The sequence below is a fragment of the Brienomyrus brachyistius genome, chromosome 23 (assembly GCF_023856365.1).
Source record: "Brienomyrus brachyistius isolate T26 chromosome 23, BBRACH_0.4, whole genome shotgun sequence".
NCBI lineage: Eukaryota > Metazoa > Chordata > Actinopteri > Osteoglossiformes > Mormyridae > Brienomyrus > Brienomyrus brachyistius.
Window position 1 is genome coordinate 3,508,533 of NC_064555.1, and position 13,258 is coordinate 3,521,790.

At 44.6% G+C, this 13,258-nt stretch overlaps 1 protein-coding gene across 1 annotated transcript; it reads left to right on the forward strand.

Moving 5' to 3' along the window:
* Nucleotides 1–207: 207 nt before the first annotated feature.
* On the forward strand, nucleotides 208–13,120 carry LOC125719311 (CUB domain-containing protein 1-like). Its single transcript, XM_048993969.1, is given in 10 exon segments — nucleotides 208–458; nucleotides 3,409–3,606; nucleotides 3,786–4,142; nucleotides 4,511–4,819; nucleotides 4,822–4,863; nucleotides 5,520–5,720; nucleotides 7,139–7,495; nucleotides 9,977–10,318; nucleotides 11,062–11,149; nucleotides 11,242–13,120. Coding segments are annotated over 10 exon segments (2,388 nt in total). The 5' UTR covers nucleotides 208–379; the 3' UTR covers nucleotides 11,657–13,120.
* Nucleotides 13,121–13,258: the final 138 nt, after the last annotated feature.

Sequence of the window (13,258 nt, forward strand, 5' to 3'; positions counted from 1 at the left end):
TGAAGACAGCCGGACATTCAGTTGGGTGCCAAATTCACACCCGGAACACTCCGATTAGACTCATAACTACGTGCACAATAAAATAAAATAAATAATGAATCACTTAGGCTGCCAGTCATCGAAGAAATGGAGAAAACCACCCGATAACCGGTTTTACCAGCTCCAGCATAAAACCGCAATCCGTTTCAGGTTCTGGCAGGTATAGGGCAACGCCCTTCTCCTTATGTTCGCCCGAAAGGGTGTCATAAACCAGGAAGAGGGAGCTCCCGCAGCGTGTTACAGGAAAGAAGCATAACTTTCTGATCTTTTTGCTACCTACGCAATGTAAGTCTCTGCAGCCGATGGTGACGGTGAAAGAGACCGCCAGGATTTCGCAGAAATGACACCAAACGCTAAACTCTCCGCCTGTTTTCCAGCGCTTGTGGCCGGTCTTTTGTTACTGGTTTCGTATGCAGCAGGTAAGGCGAATAATGGCAGCTGTCCGTCATGAAACTTCACTCATGCGAATTTGGGGAAATAACAAAGACACGCTACCTGTTTAACGTGCATGTAGAAGATGTACAAATAATTTTTTGATTGAAGGGATACTGATTTATGTTTTATGGAGTTTGGGGGGGGGGGCAATCGATTTGCGTAACACTGTTTAGTTAATGCGAGTCAGGCAAACATTTTAAGTACCTGTCGTTGTGTTAAAGTTAAATTCCCGAATCGTACTGGGGAATAGACTGCCTGCTGAACATCCATGTGGAACAAGGGATCTCTAGGTATGAGTTTTGCCCGGGGTGATGCGTTCAGCTTTAGGGCATTATTCACAAACTATAGCATATACTATATGATATAGTATATGGAAAGTATATAGTCGTCTGCATCTCAAATTAGGCAGTCCTGGTTCATTTCTTTGCAATCGCTCTGATAAAGCGGCCATTCCTTAAAAACGGAGGGTACAATGCCTTATATATTTTGAAACAGGGTTAGGGTTGGGGGCGGCTGCAGGGACAGCACTTCATAGGGACCCCTGCATACAGCAAATAATAAATGTATACGCTCGGAAATATACATCCACGTCCTACAGTCTACCATGGGGACCCCCTCGTTTGGTAAATTCTTCTGTGGAGGGAGACCAAGGTATTTTCTTTTTGTCAGGGGGGAATTTCTAGCTACGCCGATGGAAATGGTTACGGCGGGGGGGGGTTCCAGTTTTGTTTTTTTTTCTGACAGTTTCATGCAGTCTTTAGAGAATGCGTTACCGCAAATACGGTAAAAGTTGCCGAAACTGGCCGAAACGCATCCTTGGTGGGAAAATGTAAGAATTCATTAATTATGTGCAATTAACCACCAGGCTGTACCGCGCCAACATTTGAATGCACGAGTTTCCCTCTCTGAAGTTTCTTCAAAGCATTTCATACATTTTTTGTGAAACTCATGGTTTCGAACCAATATTATGAATTGAATTAATCTCTTCATTGGTTTTTGATCAGTTGCACCAAATGCTTAAACGATATATATATATATATATATATATATATATATATATATATATATATATATATATATATATATATATATATATATATATATATATATATATATATATATATATATATATATATATATATATATATAACGGGAAACAGTTCATACATGAGATCACAAAGTTTACAGCAGAGTGGGGGACCTGTTACGCGGAGGGCTGGTGTGGGTGCAGGTTTTTGTGGATGACCTCTCAATCAGCCAATGATAAAACAGCAGTTCTCGGCCCCCCTCCTGGGGACCCGCTGTCACTGGCTGATTGAGAAGTCATCCCAAAAACCAGGCCCAGCCCTCTACCCCTGGTTTAGATTGTGTTTCCTAGCAGAAACACTCCATATTCAACATCAAAAATAGAAAACAACACTGTCATTCTGCAGTTAATTTACCAGCATGTGACACATTATTTTACATGTCTGCTAAATAGGCCCATTCGGTTTAATAAGCATGTAATACACAGGTCATCCGATATATTTCTTTTAGAGATAATGATGGACACTGCATAACATTCCTTTGTTTAATTAGTGAGCCTACAGGTGTCTGACTAAACAAAATGACTTCTGTAGTTACTTGGGTGTTCTAATGAAGTGGGTGGAGCCTCATGTGTTGCATGAGCTTTTATTTACCAAAGTCTGATCACAGTCCAAAAAAAACCAAAAACACTTAACTAACCAAACAGGAAATGCTACACAGATCTAATACACTTTAGAGGAGGATCTCGGAAGCGGGACTGGTCCTGCCGAAGACCTGGGCTGGATCCTGGATCCAGGCATGGACTGGTTTGCGTTTCTGACAGGCGCCTCCTTTGAGTCTGAACCTTTTTGATGTCTAGGAGGTGTAGAACTACTGCTGTTTGACTTTTTGTCTGGCAATTGTTTTTTTTTGTTTCTTCAATCAAACCACTGTCTGTCTTTGAATAGACGAACAACTAAATAGACGAACAACTAAATAGACGAACAACTAAATAGACGAACAACTAAATAGACGAACAAAAAACCGAATGATTTTTCATCCTTCTTGGTGTACTTTGGTTTATAGTGGACTGTACTGAAACGCTGAAATGACGTTGGACACAACAAGTGGGATTGTCAGTGAGTTTTTTTGTAAGTTCCCCCTGTGACTTCTGGTATTACTGAGCAGAAGAGCTTATTCCAACCCGCTCTGTACGCTGAAGTCCATTTTGTTAACATTAAGCAATCTTAAAGAGCTTTGTCAAAGAAACTGATGTTACGTCAGGATGTCTCTGCACCCCCGATACTTGTTTAGACAAGTGAATGATTTTTTCTTTATGAGGGCCTACCTGAATTTAGGTGTGTACCAGGACATGCTCTGGTATGGGGATACCTAATCGTAGATCTTGATTTTGTATTTCTGTATGTTGCCTATAGTTTGGGGTAAAACTTAAATCGAACCAAACTCGTAGATTCTTGCCAGTCAGATCCAGTGCCCTTGCCAGGCTAATGTCTGTTCTGATTACAATTAAGAGATTAAACCTTTTCTTCAATATTGATAAGAAACCGATGAAGCATTTCACTTTGATTTTGTAACAGTTTCATGGCCGAAGAAACAGTGATTCCATGTTTTATTATAAAACTTAAGCAGACATTCAGGTGAAGGAAAACGGTTTGTCTTTTGACCGATGAACAAGATAAGATCAGTTGATCATTTACAGAATAAAGCAGCCTCACTGCAGTGTTCCGTGGTTTTTCTGGGAGTTAAGGAAGTGCACTGTGCACTGCAAGTCCAAGTTGTGGAAATGACTCAGATTTACCACTTTTTAAGACTCCTAAGAATGTGTAAGTGAAGCTACGATGAGCTATTGCTATGTAAGAAACTTCGAACTTCCTGAAAATAAGTGGCATCCTCTGTTACCTTGTGCAGGAAATGTTGTGATGACAGTCAGTCCAAACACTGTCATCAGTATCAAGAGAGTGGATCAAACCTCCAACTGTACTGTGTGCACTAACATTAGTGAATGCAGCTCTCAGGCCACTTTGAAGCCACCAGCCAGCATCTCGGTGGACTTCACCTGCCTTCAGCCGCAAATGGTTTTCATCGTGGAGATCAACAGAGAGATAGGTGAGAGGAACCTTCTATCTTCTGGTCTGGTAGTATTGGTTGGAGAAGCACCAGTGTGGCATGATGTTACTGTACAATTTGGGTATAGTTTAGTGGAACTCTAGAGTCGGATAATAGATTTGAATAGAGCAGATATCTTGTGTACATTTATCGTCTTTTAATTCATATCTTTTTACTAGTTTGCACAGATCAGTCCTGCCAGGGGGGCATCGTGCAGTCAGACTCCTCCATCTTCCCAGAATTCAACAGGACATTTAACTGGGACGTGAAAGCCCAGTCTGGCAAAGGGTTCCAGGTGGATTTCTTGGGGTCAGGAATGCGACAAATCCTGTCCTCTGAAACGTGTCCGGACCAGCAAACTTACGCCATCGTTATCTACCAGCGATCTGGGCCAGTTACCATTGGCACCTTTTGCAAGGATGGCCTGATCCGTAGAGTGCATTTGCTGTACAAGGGCCGCGTGTCCTTGAAATTGCCTGGACCAACAGCACTGGATCCATCAGCCTTCGATATTACTGTTGGACCAGATGTCAAAGGTGGGTGGAGAAGTTTCCGCTACCATTGTGGGTCTTGCTCTGTCTTGTATTGTGGCTAGGGTTGCGCTGAGGTAAAAAATTGACCCAGGAGCTTAGGATCACCCACGGTCAGTTGATAACTTATGCCGAACAAATTTTGCCAACTGGGGGTTGGGTATCGCGAGAATTTTTGCTGACCCACATACCCATTGGCCCATCTGGGAAAATGCCCAGGATGCTAGATGGCTGGTCTAGCCCTGGTTGTGGCTGAAATCACAGCCTCAGATTAAAGTGATACATTTCAGTAGTTCATTATGGTATCCATAGTAACACTGGTTCTGTTTTTTACTTATTATTGGTTATTTCTCTCTCTCTCTCGCATTCCTTAGGTCTTGCTGAAGTCTCCGTACAGTTTCCCCTTGGGTCATCTAACGTTACGCTCTTTTCACCAAACTCTCCTCGGGGTTTCCCGAGCAGCGATCTGGTGACGTGGAGCTTCTCTGTCCCACCGAAGCACAACTTCACTGTTGTCTTCCTGGAAAGCACAGCTCCGCAGTGTCAGACAAAGAGCGTGGAGGTGCAGTACATGGGGCAGAATCTGAAGCTCACCGCCGGACTCTCCGACCCACAGCCTGCCCAGAGGCAAGGCGACTTCAGGATGTCCCTCGTTAACTGTGACGTCACTGTGGGCTCAGGACTGTCCTCAGTTTCCAAGTGTCTGTGTCCAGGAGAAGCAGCCCAGGTATGGGACTGGCAGTGGAGCAACTGTGGTTCATTTTAAAATTTTGAACCTTCAGGTTGATGGGCTTATTTGGAGTAATTTCATGTTCTGACTGTGTTTTAGTTTCATTTCCTTTATCTTTGCTTTCCACTGAACAATCGTACCTTCAAACAATAGAGATTCATTTGTAGGGAGAAGTGGTGGGAACTGTAGTTGCGTGTGAGCAGAGGTGGATAATTCAGGTTCAGAAACTGAAAATCCAGACCAAGATTTTGTTTCAACCAACCAGTTGAGTATGAAGAATTACAGTTACAAAGTACTCAGGCGGTTGGTTGAAACAAAAATCTTGGTCTGGAGTTTCAGTTTTCTGAACCTGAATTATCCACCTCAGCGTGTGAGGCTCTTACTATAGATTTTGATTAGTTATTGCATCTTGAACATCAAGTGCATAATCTTGGGGTAAAGCTGATGGGGAGGAATGATAAGGTGCCATGAACACCTCCCACAAATCCTCTTCTGCATGAAGACCCAGAATGTAATTCCCATATTTGGTGTGTGGGTCTGACCAGCTGTCCTTTGGAAGTCCCTACATCACCAAGGATCAGTGGGAAATAGGATGCAGCATTGCACCCTATATGCAGTTAATGAGACCTTACCTTACCTGCTTCATTCACCAGTGCCGTGCTTGGTGGATCTGCAGCAAGAGAAGGATCTCACTCTTTACATTAAGAAGAAAGACTCCACATACTCACCTTGTGAGATGAAAGTGGACTCCGTCATCCGGGAGGAGATCACCATGCTGTCCGGGACGCAATTCAATCTGTCTTTTCAAGATTGCGGGAGTGAGGATATCATGCTCACTGCCAACAAAAGCATAGGTAACCAGTCAAACCCAAAGATTACCGGTAACCAGCGATGTCTTCATCTAGTTAAATTGATGGTGAAGGTAACCTGCTTGCGCTCAGTCCACTATGTGCTAGTCAATCCTAACAGACTCCAGCCATTGTTTGGATACGATTTCTGATCATTTCCTACACAAGTCTTAATCCTTGCCATATGCAGAAATGTTTTACTCTTCTGCTTTGATTATTATTATTTTTTTCCCCTTGTGTGTCTTGGTTGTAAAGTCTGCCGGGCACCGCGGCAACCTGTAATTAAGATAAGGGATGACTCCCAGACACTTAATGCATGCCATAATTATTTTGTCTAAAAGCTTCGCTGGTGGGTGAAATTTTCAGCTGCTGCATTAGTCAGTAAGAAATGGGTGTTTTGAGAGTGTTGCATATCTTAACAGGGCACAAAAAATAATTTCTATGTTGGCTACAGCCTCGTAATAGTGATTTCCCCCCCCCCCCCCCCCCCCCCCCCCATTTAAGAGGCAGCTTTGAATAGGCACTGATTTGGAGAAATTGCCTGAATAGGGAAATCTGTGTGAGCTGCTGTGTTAAGGGGTTGAAGTGGTTAAATGATGTCAGATGCGGAACATTTTTTTAGTGAATTTGTTTGAGGTGTAAATGAGCACCAGTGATTCTCCCACTAAATCATTTCATTTTTAAAATACATTCTGCCCGATGGTCCTAATATAAGGATCATGTGAATGTTGTAAATTTATTGTTTTATTAGTCACAGAACCATAATCTTGAAAATTAAGTGTACAATCTCTCTCCTGCTTCCAATTATTTAAAAAGCGACTTGAAATGTAGCAATTGCAGGTAAAGTTTTTATGGAATGACGAAGGCGACAGGAATTGTATCCCTGCAAATGAGAATTATGTGTTATATAAATGGTAAAATGTCAAAGACAGAGAGAGGATTGGTGAACCTTAGTACAAATAAGTGAAATATTTGTTAATCCCCAAGTCAGGGTTATGAGTAAATGGAATGATGACTTAACTGCGATTCAGCGGGGGGGGGGGGGGGGTCATACTGTTTCCTGACTGTAAAGTGGTTTTAATCACTGTGACCTGTGAAAAAAAGCAGAAGGGATTATCTATATAATGCAGACATGCTGAATGACTGTGGGACTCATAACGAAAGAATTAAGCACTTCTGAGTATGAAATGCAGATTAATGAAGGGCAGGTCTTTCATATGAGCACCGTACTGTAAAATGCAGAGCTGAGTGTTTGTGTTCTGAGTTGAGATCATCGCTCTGCACTCCATCTTTAATTAGTTCTGCAGGTATGTGGTAAAAGGCTGTAACTTGTTCGCATGCCAAGGTCATCCTGCTAGCTGCCCAGTTGTTTCTTCGTATGGTTCCTCCCCAGTAAGCTTCTCCGTGATCTTTTCCCCACATAGACCTGAGGGCGTGTTCGGGGCAGAAGTCGTGCACGGCGGATGAGATCCCGCTGCACTGTTCCTACCCCTGGGCCAGTGCCCTCCCCATACCGCTGCAGACAATCACCTGGAACTTGCGTTCCTTGCAAGGGGGCACCATTGAGCTGCGGCCCCCTGCTGGTGGCTTCAAGCAGTCTCTGGCCGGACAGGAGTGTGGCGACGGGGCTCTTCCTGACAGTCAGAGATGGCAGCCGACGTCCCGCTCGGCACCTTCTGCCCCCAGTGGACCCCTGCGAGGCGTCAAGATGCCGGCCAATGCCTCCATCGTGGCCACGCGGGCCGGGGAGTATGGGGCTGACCAGCACGACGGAGAGCCTCCTTAACGTGTCCCTTCAGCCCAAGAGATCACAGGTAAGCCGGGGATCCCCACATGGCGAGGTTTCCAAGAGGTGCAGGATCGCATTGAGAATGTGTTTTTTATAAATGAACAGAAACCAATGGGAGGGAATTGTTATAAGGGTCCAGGCCACAAGAGGGCGCAGTGCAGAGTGGGTTTCACGATTTGTCAATGCAAAAAATAAAAATGGCAGACAGTCCAGCAAGTGAGAACATGAGACTTTAACATCACTCCAGAGACTGCGGGGTGGGAGGGATTAATCATCTATATTAAACGGCAGCGAGCCTGACACTTACTGTGTGTCCACCGTAACTGCGTGCCCCATATAGGGTCGCAGTGATTTGGCCTTCACCGTTATTTAAATCCCTCACAGAAATTCTGTGCGAGGGCCCCCCCCATTACTAATAAAACCAGTCACACAGACTTTTAGTTTCGTTTTATTTTGATTTCTTTTGTGAGCCAGCATTTCGAAGCTAAAAAAAAAAAATGAATCCTGCGAATGTACAATTTCTAAAATGTTTTTCAAGAGAACATGGACGCACTCGTGCAAGAAACACTGTGCTATATTTACCACAGGATTCAGTCTCCAGCTCCGTGTGTGGAGTTTGCATGCTCCCCCCCCCTGTTTTGGGGTTACCAGATTGTTGGTAGGTGTGAATGGTGTGCGTTGCCCTGTGATTGGCTGGCCTCTTATCCTGGGTTTATTCGCGATTGGCTCCAGGGCTGCCGCACCCCTGCATAGGACAATTGAGTGTAGAAAATGGGTGGATGATCAATGATTGCCAAAGCCTGTGTGAATCTCATGGGTACCTTTGTCAGGAACTGCGATGAATCGCCTAGTGAACCTTAATTCTTTCATTCAGTCAGTTCTTGACTTAAAACCGACTTAATTAGTCCCAGAATTGCGCAACATACACAAAGTTTAAGTAAGCGCTAAAGCTAACAGACGAGGTACAGCCGTGTACTGTAGTGCGTGTTGGGCAGTAGGATTGCTAAAACTACACTTTCCAGTACTATGGTTGTAACCTCACCATGTTCGAAACCAAATAATTTTTATATAGTAAAGCTGTACGTTGAACTAGTGGGGTAACTCTGAGCATTATATTGCTACATCTCCATATATAATCACCCCAGTTATGCCAGTTCAATGTACAGTATTGAGACACCTGGCCATTACACCCACATGAACTTTCGACATCCCATTCTAAAACCATAGGCAACAGTATGAAGTTGCCCCCCGCCCTCTTTGAACTATAACAACTGCCACTCTTCTGGGAAGGATTATAACAAAATTTTGGAGTGTGTCTGTGGGAATTTTTGCCCATTCGCTCAGAAGAGCATTTCTAAGGTCAGGCACTGATGTTGGACATGCAGGTGTTTGATGGGGTTGAGGTCAGGGCTCTGTGTGGGCCGGGCAAGTTTTTCCACACAAAACTCACCCAACAATTTCTTTATGGACCTTGTTCTGTGCACTGGGGCACAGTCATGCTAGAACAGAAAAGGACCTTCCCCAAACTGTTACTACAAAGTTCGAAGCATAGAGTTGTCCAAAAAGTCTTGGTATGGTGAAGCAGTAAGCGTTGTCTTCATCAGAACTACGGGGTCTAGCCCAACCCCATACCATTAATGGAAGCCCATTCCATGAAGCTGCCGGTGCACAGTCTGTGTTGGGGTTGATGCCAGAGGACGTTTGGCTTCAGCACTCAGTGACCCCACTCTCTTTATGTGATCTGCCACTTCCACGCTGAGTTGCTGTTGTTCCTAAGCACATCCAATTTGCAATAATACCACTTAGTTGACCAGAGAATGTCTAGCAGGGAAGACATTTCTTGACCTGACTTATTGCAAAGGTGGCATCCTATGAGAGCACCATGCTTAGGTGTTTTAGTCTGAACAATATAAAAATTTTTACTGAAGGCCTTGTGTGACTCCCTGGATCTGTACTTGTGTCCAGGAGGTAGTGGGTTCGAATCCCTTGTGGAATGTTAAATCACAGCCCAGCTTCTCCAGGGAAGCTGTCTGCTCTACGATTCCTAGCTGGTGCGTCACTTGGGCAAAAGGCATCTGTTAAATAAAATTCAAGTGTAAGAGCTTTCTGTGCACACCGCTACTGTCCATATGGTGGCGCTGTCGTACCCGTGTGACGTCCTGCTCTTTCTGACTCTCCACATACACAAAGCAGGGGTAGGGAAAATAAACCCAGTCCTAAAGGCGTGAGGCCACTGTTGTGCCAATTTGTTATTCATGAACATAATCGACAGAAAAATGTGTCTTTATGACAGTGTTCAGATCCTAATGAACATCTGCATTGTAAGTTTTTTTTTTTTTTTTTTTTTTTTTTTAAATTTTTTAAATTATTATTATTATTATTTATTTGCTGAAATGCTTGGCTGGATTTGGTGTAGTTATTGGGATTCGTGAGGAACTCCTTCGAGCTGACTGACGTGGCTGCCCTCCCACAGGTGCATATGTGATCGCTGTCGTCCCTGAGATGAACTCCCCAGCATGGCTGGCCACCCCCGACTGGCCCGCAGGGATGCAGCCCAACACCGCGATGTCCTGGCTGGTGTCGCCGCCCCCCGAGCACCAGGTGGAGCTGGAGCTGGTCAACATCAGCCAACCCCTCTGTAGGGAGGGCAGCGCTCAGGTCACGGCGCAGGTGCTGGGCTTGAAGGAGGAGGTGCTGAGCCAAGGGGAACACAGGCTGACGGCGAAGGAGACCTTCTACCTCAACGCCACCAACTGCCTGTCCACGCAAGGGGACTTCAGCATGCGGGCCAAGGTCACCATACAGAGGAAGAAAAGTGAGCAGCCTTTCAGGTTTCACCCACAGCACTATCTCCACCATCAACATCGTGATTCGGCATTTCGCCAAGCTGACTTTTGATTCAGATCATTTCAGTATAATATAGCACCTTTCACTGCGGAGGTTCCCCTACGGCAGGTTACACGGGTCTGTTATACAGCTATACATCATATATACTGAATAATTCAAAAAGAGGTAAAAGGGTAGATGAAGGAAAAGAAAAGGAAGGAAAGAAAGCCAGATGGCGATGGAGGAGAGGAACCAAAACCAAGTAGGGAGAAAGGAGGTCAGCTGACTGCCCCGCCCCCCCCCCCCCTTGCTTGCTTGCTAAATCAAAGCCGAAGTCCATCACTGAGTCAGGTCTTCATACCAGCCTGTGATGGGTGTCAGATTGAAGGCTGCATCCACAATGATGCAGTTCGTAAGTCACATCCACTATGTCACCCCCCCCATGGGACTGAACCAGGACTCCAGCTTGGATGCTGCCCACCCCAGGCACCATCTGGACATGTGGGAAGGAAGGCAGAGAGCATGGATGGTCAGAACATGCATAGACGCATTAACGGACAAGGGTAGTAGATCAAAGGGCATGTACAGCAGCACCAGCAGCCGTAGTTACCATGTGCTATGTGTTAAGTTTCACACACCCTCTTCATTTTCTCACTACAGTCCTGGCTAACAGGATTGTGCCGTTTATTTTTTTGTGGGGTGGGACTCGAACTAAACTATATTTTTTGACAGCCCTGTATCTCACCATCATCCTTTCGGTGGTGGGAGCCGTGCTGCTGCTGTTGGCCTTGGTGGTGATCGCGATCTGCGTGATGAAAAGGTGAGCGTGTGTATTTACGCCTGACTCCGCCCCCTTCCTCCAGCCCTGACTCCGCCCACGAGGTATAACGTGAGGTGTGTTCTTTCTGGCAGGACGAAGAAAAAGCGCATGTCCATCTACAACCCCAATGGGAACATGTTCACTCCGGAACACACTGTGTTCCACAGCGGCCGCGATGACAATGATTCCCATATGTTCGACTCTATGAAGGATTCTTACCACAATCTGCCAGCGCAGCCCACCTCCAGGCAGAACCCTGAGCCTGCGATGGAGACCTTTCAGCCGTTCCTGGATCCATCGCAGGCTGCCATGCCCGGCAGACCACGCACACCCATCATTCGGCAGGACAGCTTGGCCTACACCGACCCCCGCATGATGGACAACGAGCTAAACACCTTCAAGAGCGACGGTGACATGGGTCCCTTCTCCTGCTCGCTCATGGAGCTGGAACGCGAGCCAGATGTATACGAGGAGGAGGAGCCTGACTCTGGGGCGGAATTCGACTAGGTGATTGCGGTACCATCGCAAACCCATCGAAGCTGGCCGGTTTCATTCCCATGATTTCATGCCAAGTGAGCGTTTTACACGCCTGCATACTGCTGTTTCAAGATTCTAATGCGCGCTGCCATCCTCTTAGGGGAACAAGGAGACTGGACTTAGTGGGCCTAGACGTGACGCTTGCAGCTGTTGTTTTACCCTCAGGCTACTTTTCCTTTGCGCTCATCTTAATTTCAGAACGTTTTAACGAATCGACGATTTCAGAGGATTACATGCGGCGGGTCCGTCGCGGCCCACTGTTACAGGAGATTGATGACTCTGGGACAGTGCCTGGTTCCCCAGCGACGCATTTATCTTCACAGTGGTGGTTGGATGCCACCATTATTTATCCTGTGGACATCTTTGGTAGCTTCGATTTAGTCTGGGCTGTTAAACTTCCCTGGATTGCCAAGATGCGTCAACCTGGAACTCATGCCTTTTTTTTTTAAAATTTCATTAAAATTTTATTTTAGATGTTAAATGTGATTTAATGAGGAGTAGGTCTTTGCATTTTCTTATTTCTTTACGTTTTGACTGATGTTTCATTCCATTTCCCTGCTCTTTCTACAGTCACCTGCTAATTTTGTGGGTGAAGAATCTTCCTGCTCCTTGCTCTAAGGCTCTGACAAGAGGAGTGTTTTTCATTTCACTACCAGTAATAATTAGTTCTTGGATGAAAGGATGGGGCTTAAATGACCTAATGATGGCCGTAGCCTGCTGATTGGCTGGCTGCATTTGCAATTTCATTTTTTTTGTCTCTTGGTCAGAAGTTTATGCTTGTGATTTTAAGAAGGCCGTTCAGGTTTTAAAACTCCATCATATAATAGACTCTTCACAGTGCCAGTGTGTTTTAAATTTCGAGTATCGGCTAGATTTACTGTGAATGCTTGGAGTCACTGATTTAAACATTCTTCATTTTGCGTACCTGGGACATGGGGGAGACGCCCCCTTCAGCCAACATACCTACAAAACAATTACAGCATAAATTTCATCCTTCACATAAAAATTCTAAAAGATACCTCATAATACTGATAAAGGTTGAAAAGTTTTTTTTTTTTTTAATTTGGAAATTGTTTAATTGCATAGGTTGTTTTATGGTGTGCAGTTTTGTGTGTATTTATTAAAAGGTCGTGAATCTGTGAAAGGATCTTATATTTCTAACAGATGCGAATATCATTCCTCGTGTTTCTACGTAGCCTATAATGATTTTTCCACTAATTTCCGTTCATACATTGACGGAAATAGAACCAAATGTAATGTAACAGACTTAAACACTGACCCTGAGCTGTAATATTTTGTAAAATATGTAAACCTGATGTCTATCTGGTGCTAAATTTGGATGTGGACTTAGAACAAAGACGTCTTTTCAGACTGTGCACGGGGCCATGGGTGTTTTCATACGAAAAGTATTAAATGAATACGTTTCTTTTTAAATGGAGCTTTTGGGTTACTGAGTTACAGTTTTCACCAACAAATGTTGGACATTTACTATATAGAATGTATATGAAGAACAGCTGTGCAAAGTAATGATTGTATTATTAGTGTTATATTGGATGATAAATGGCAGTGAAG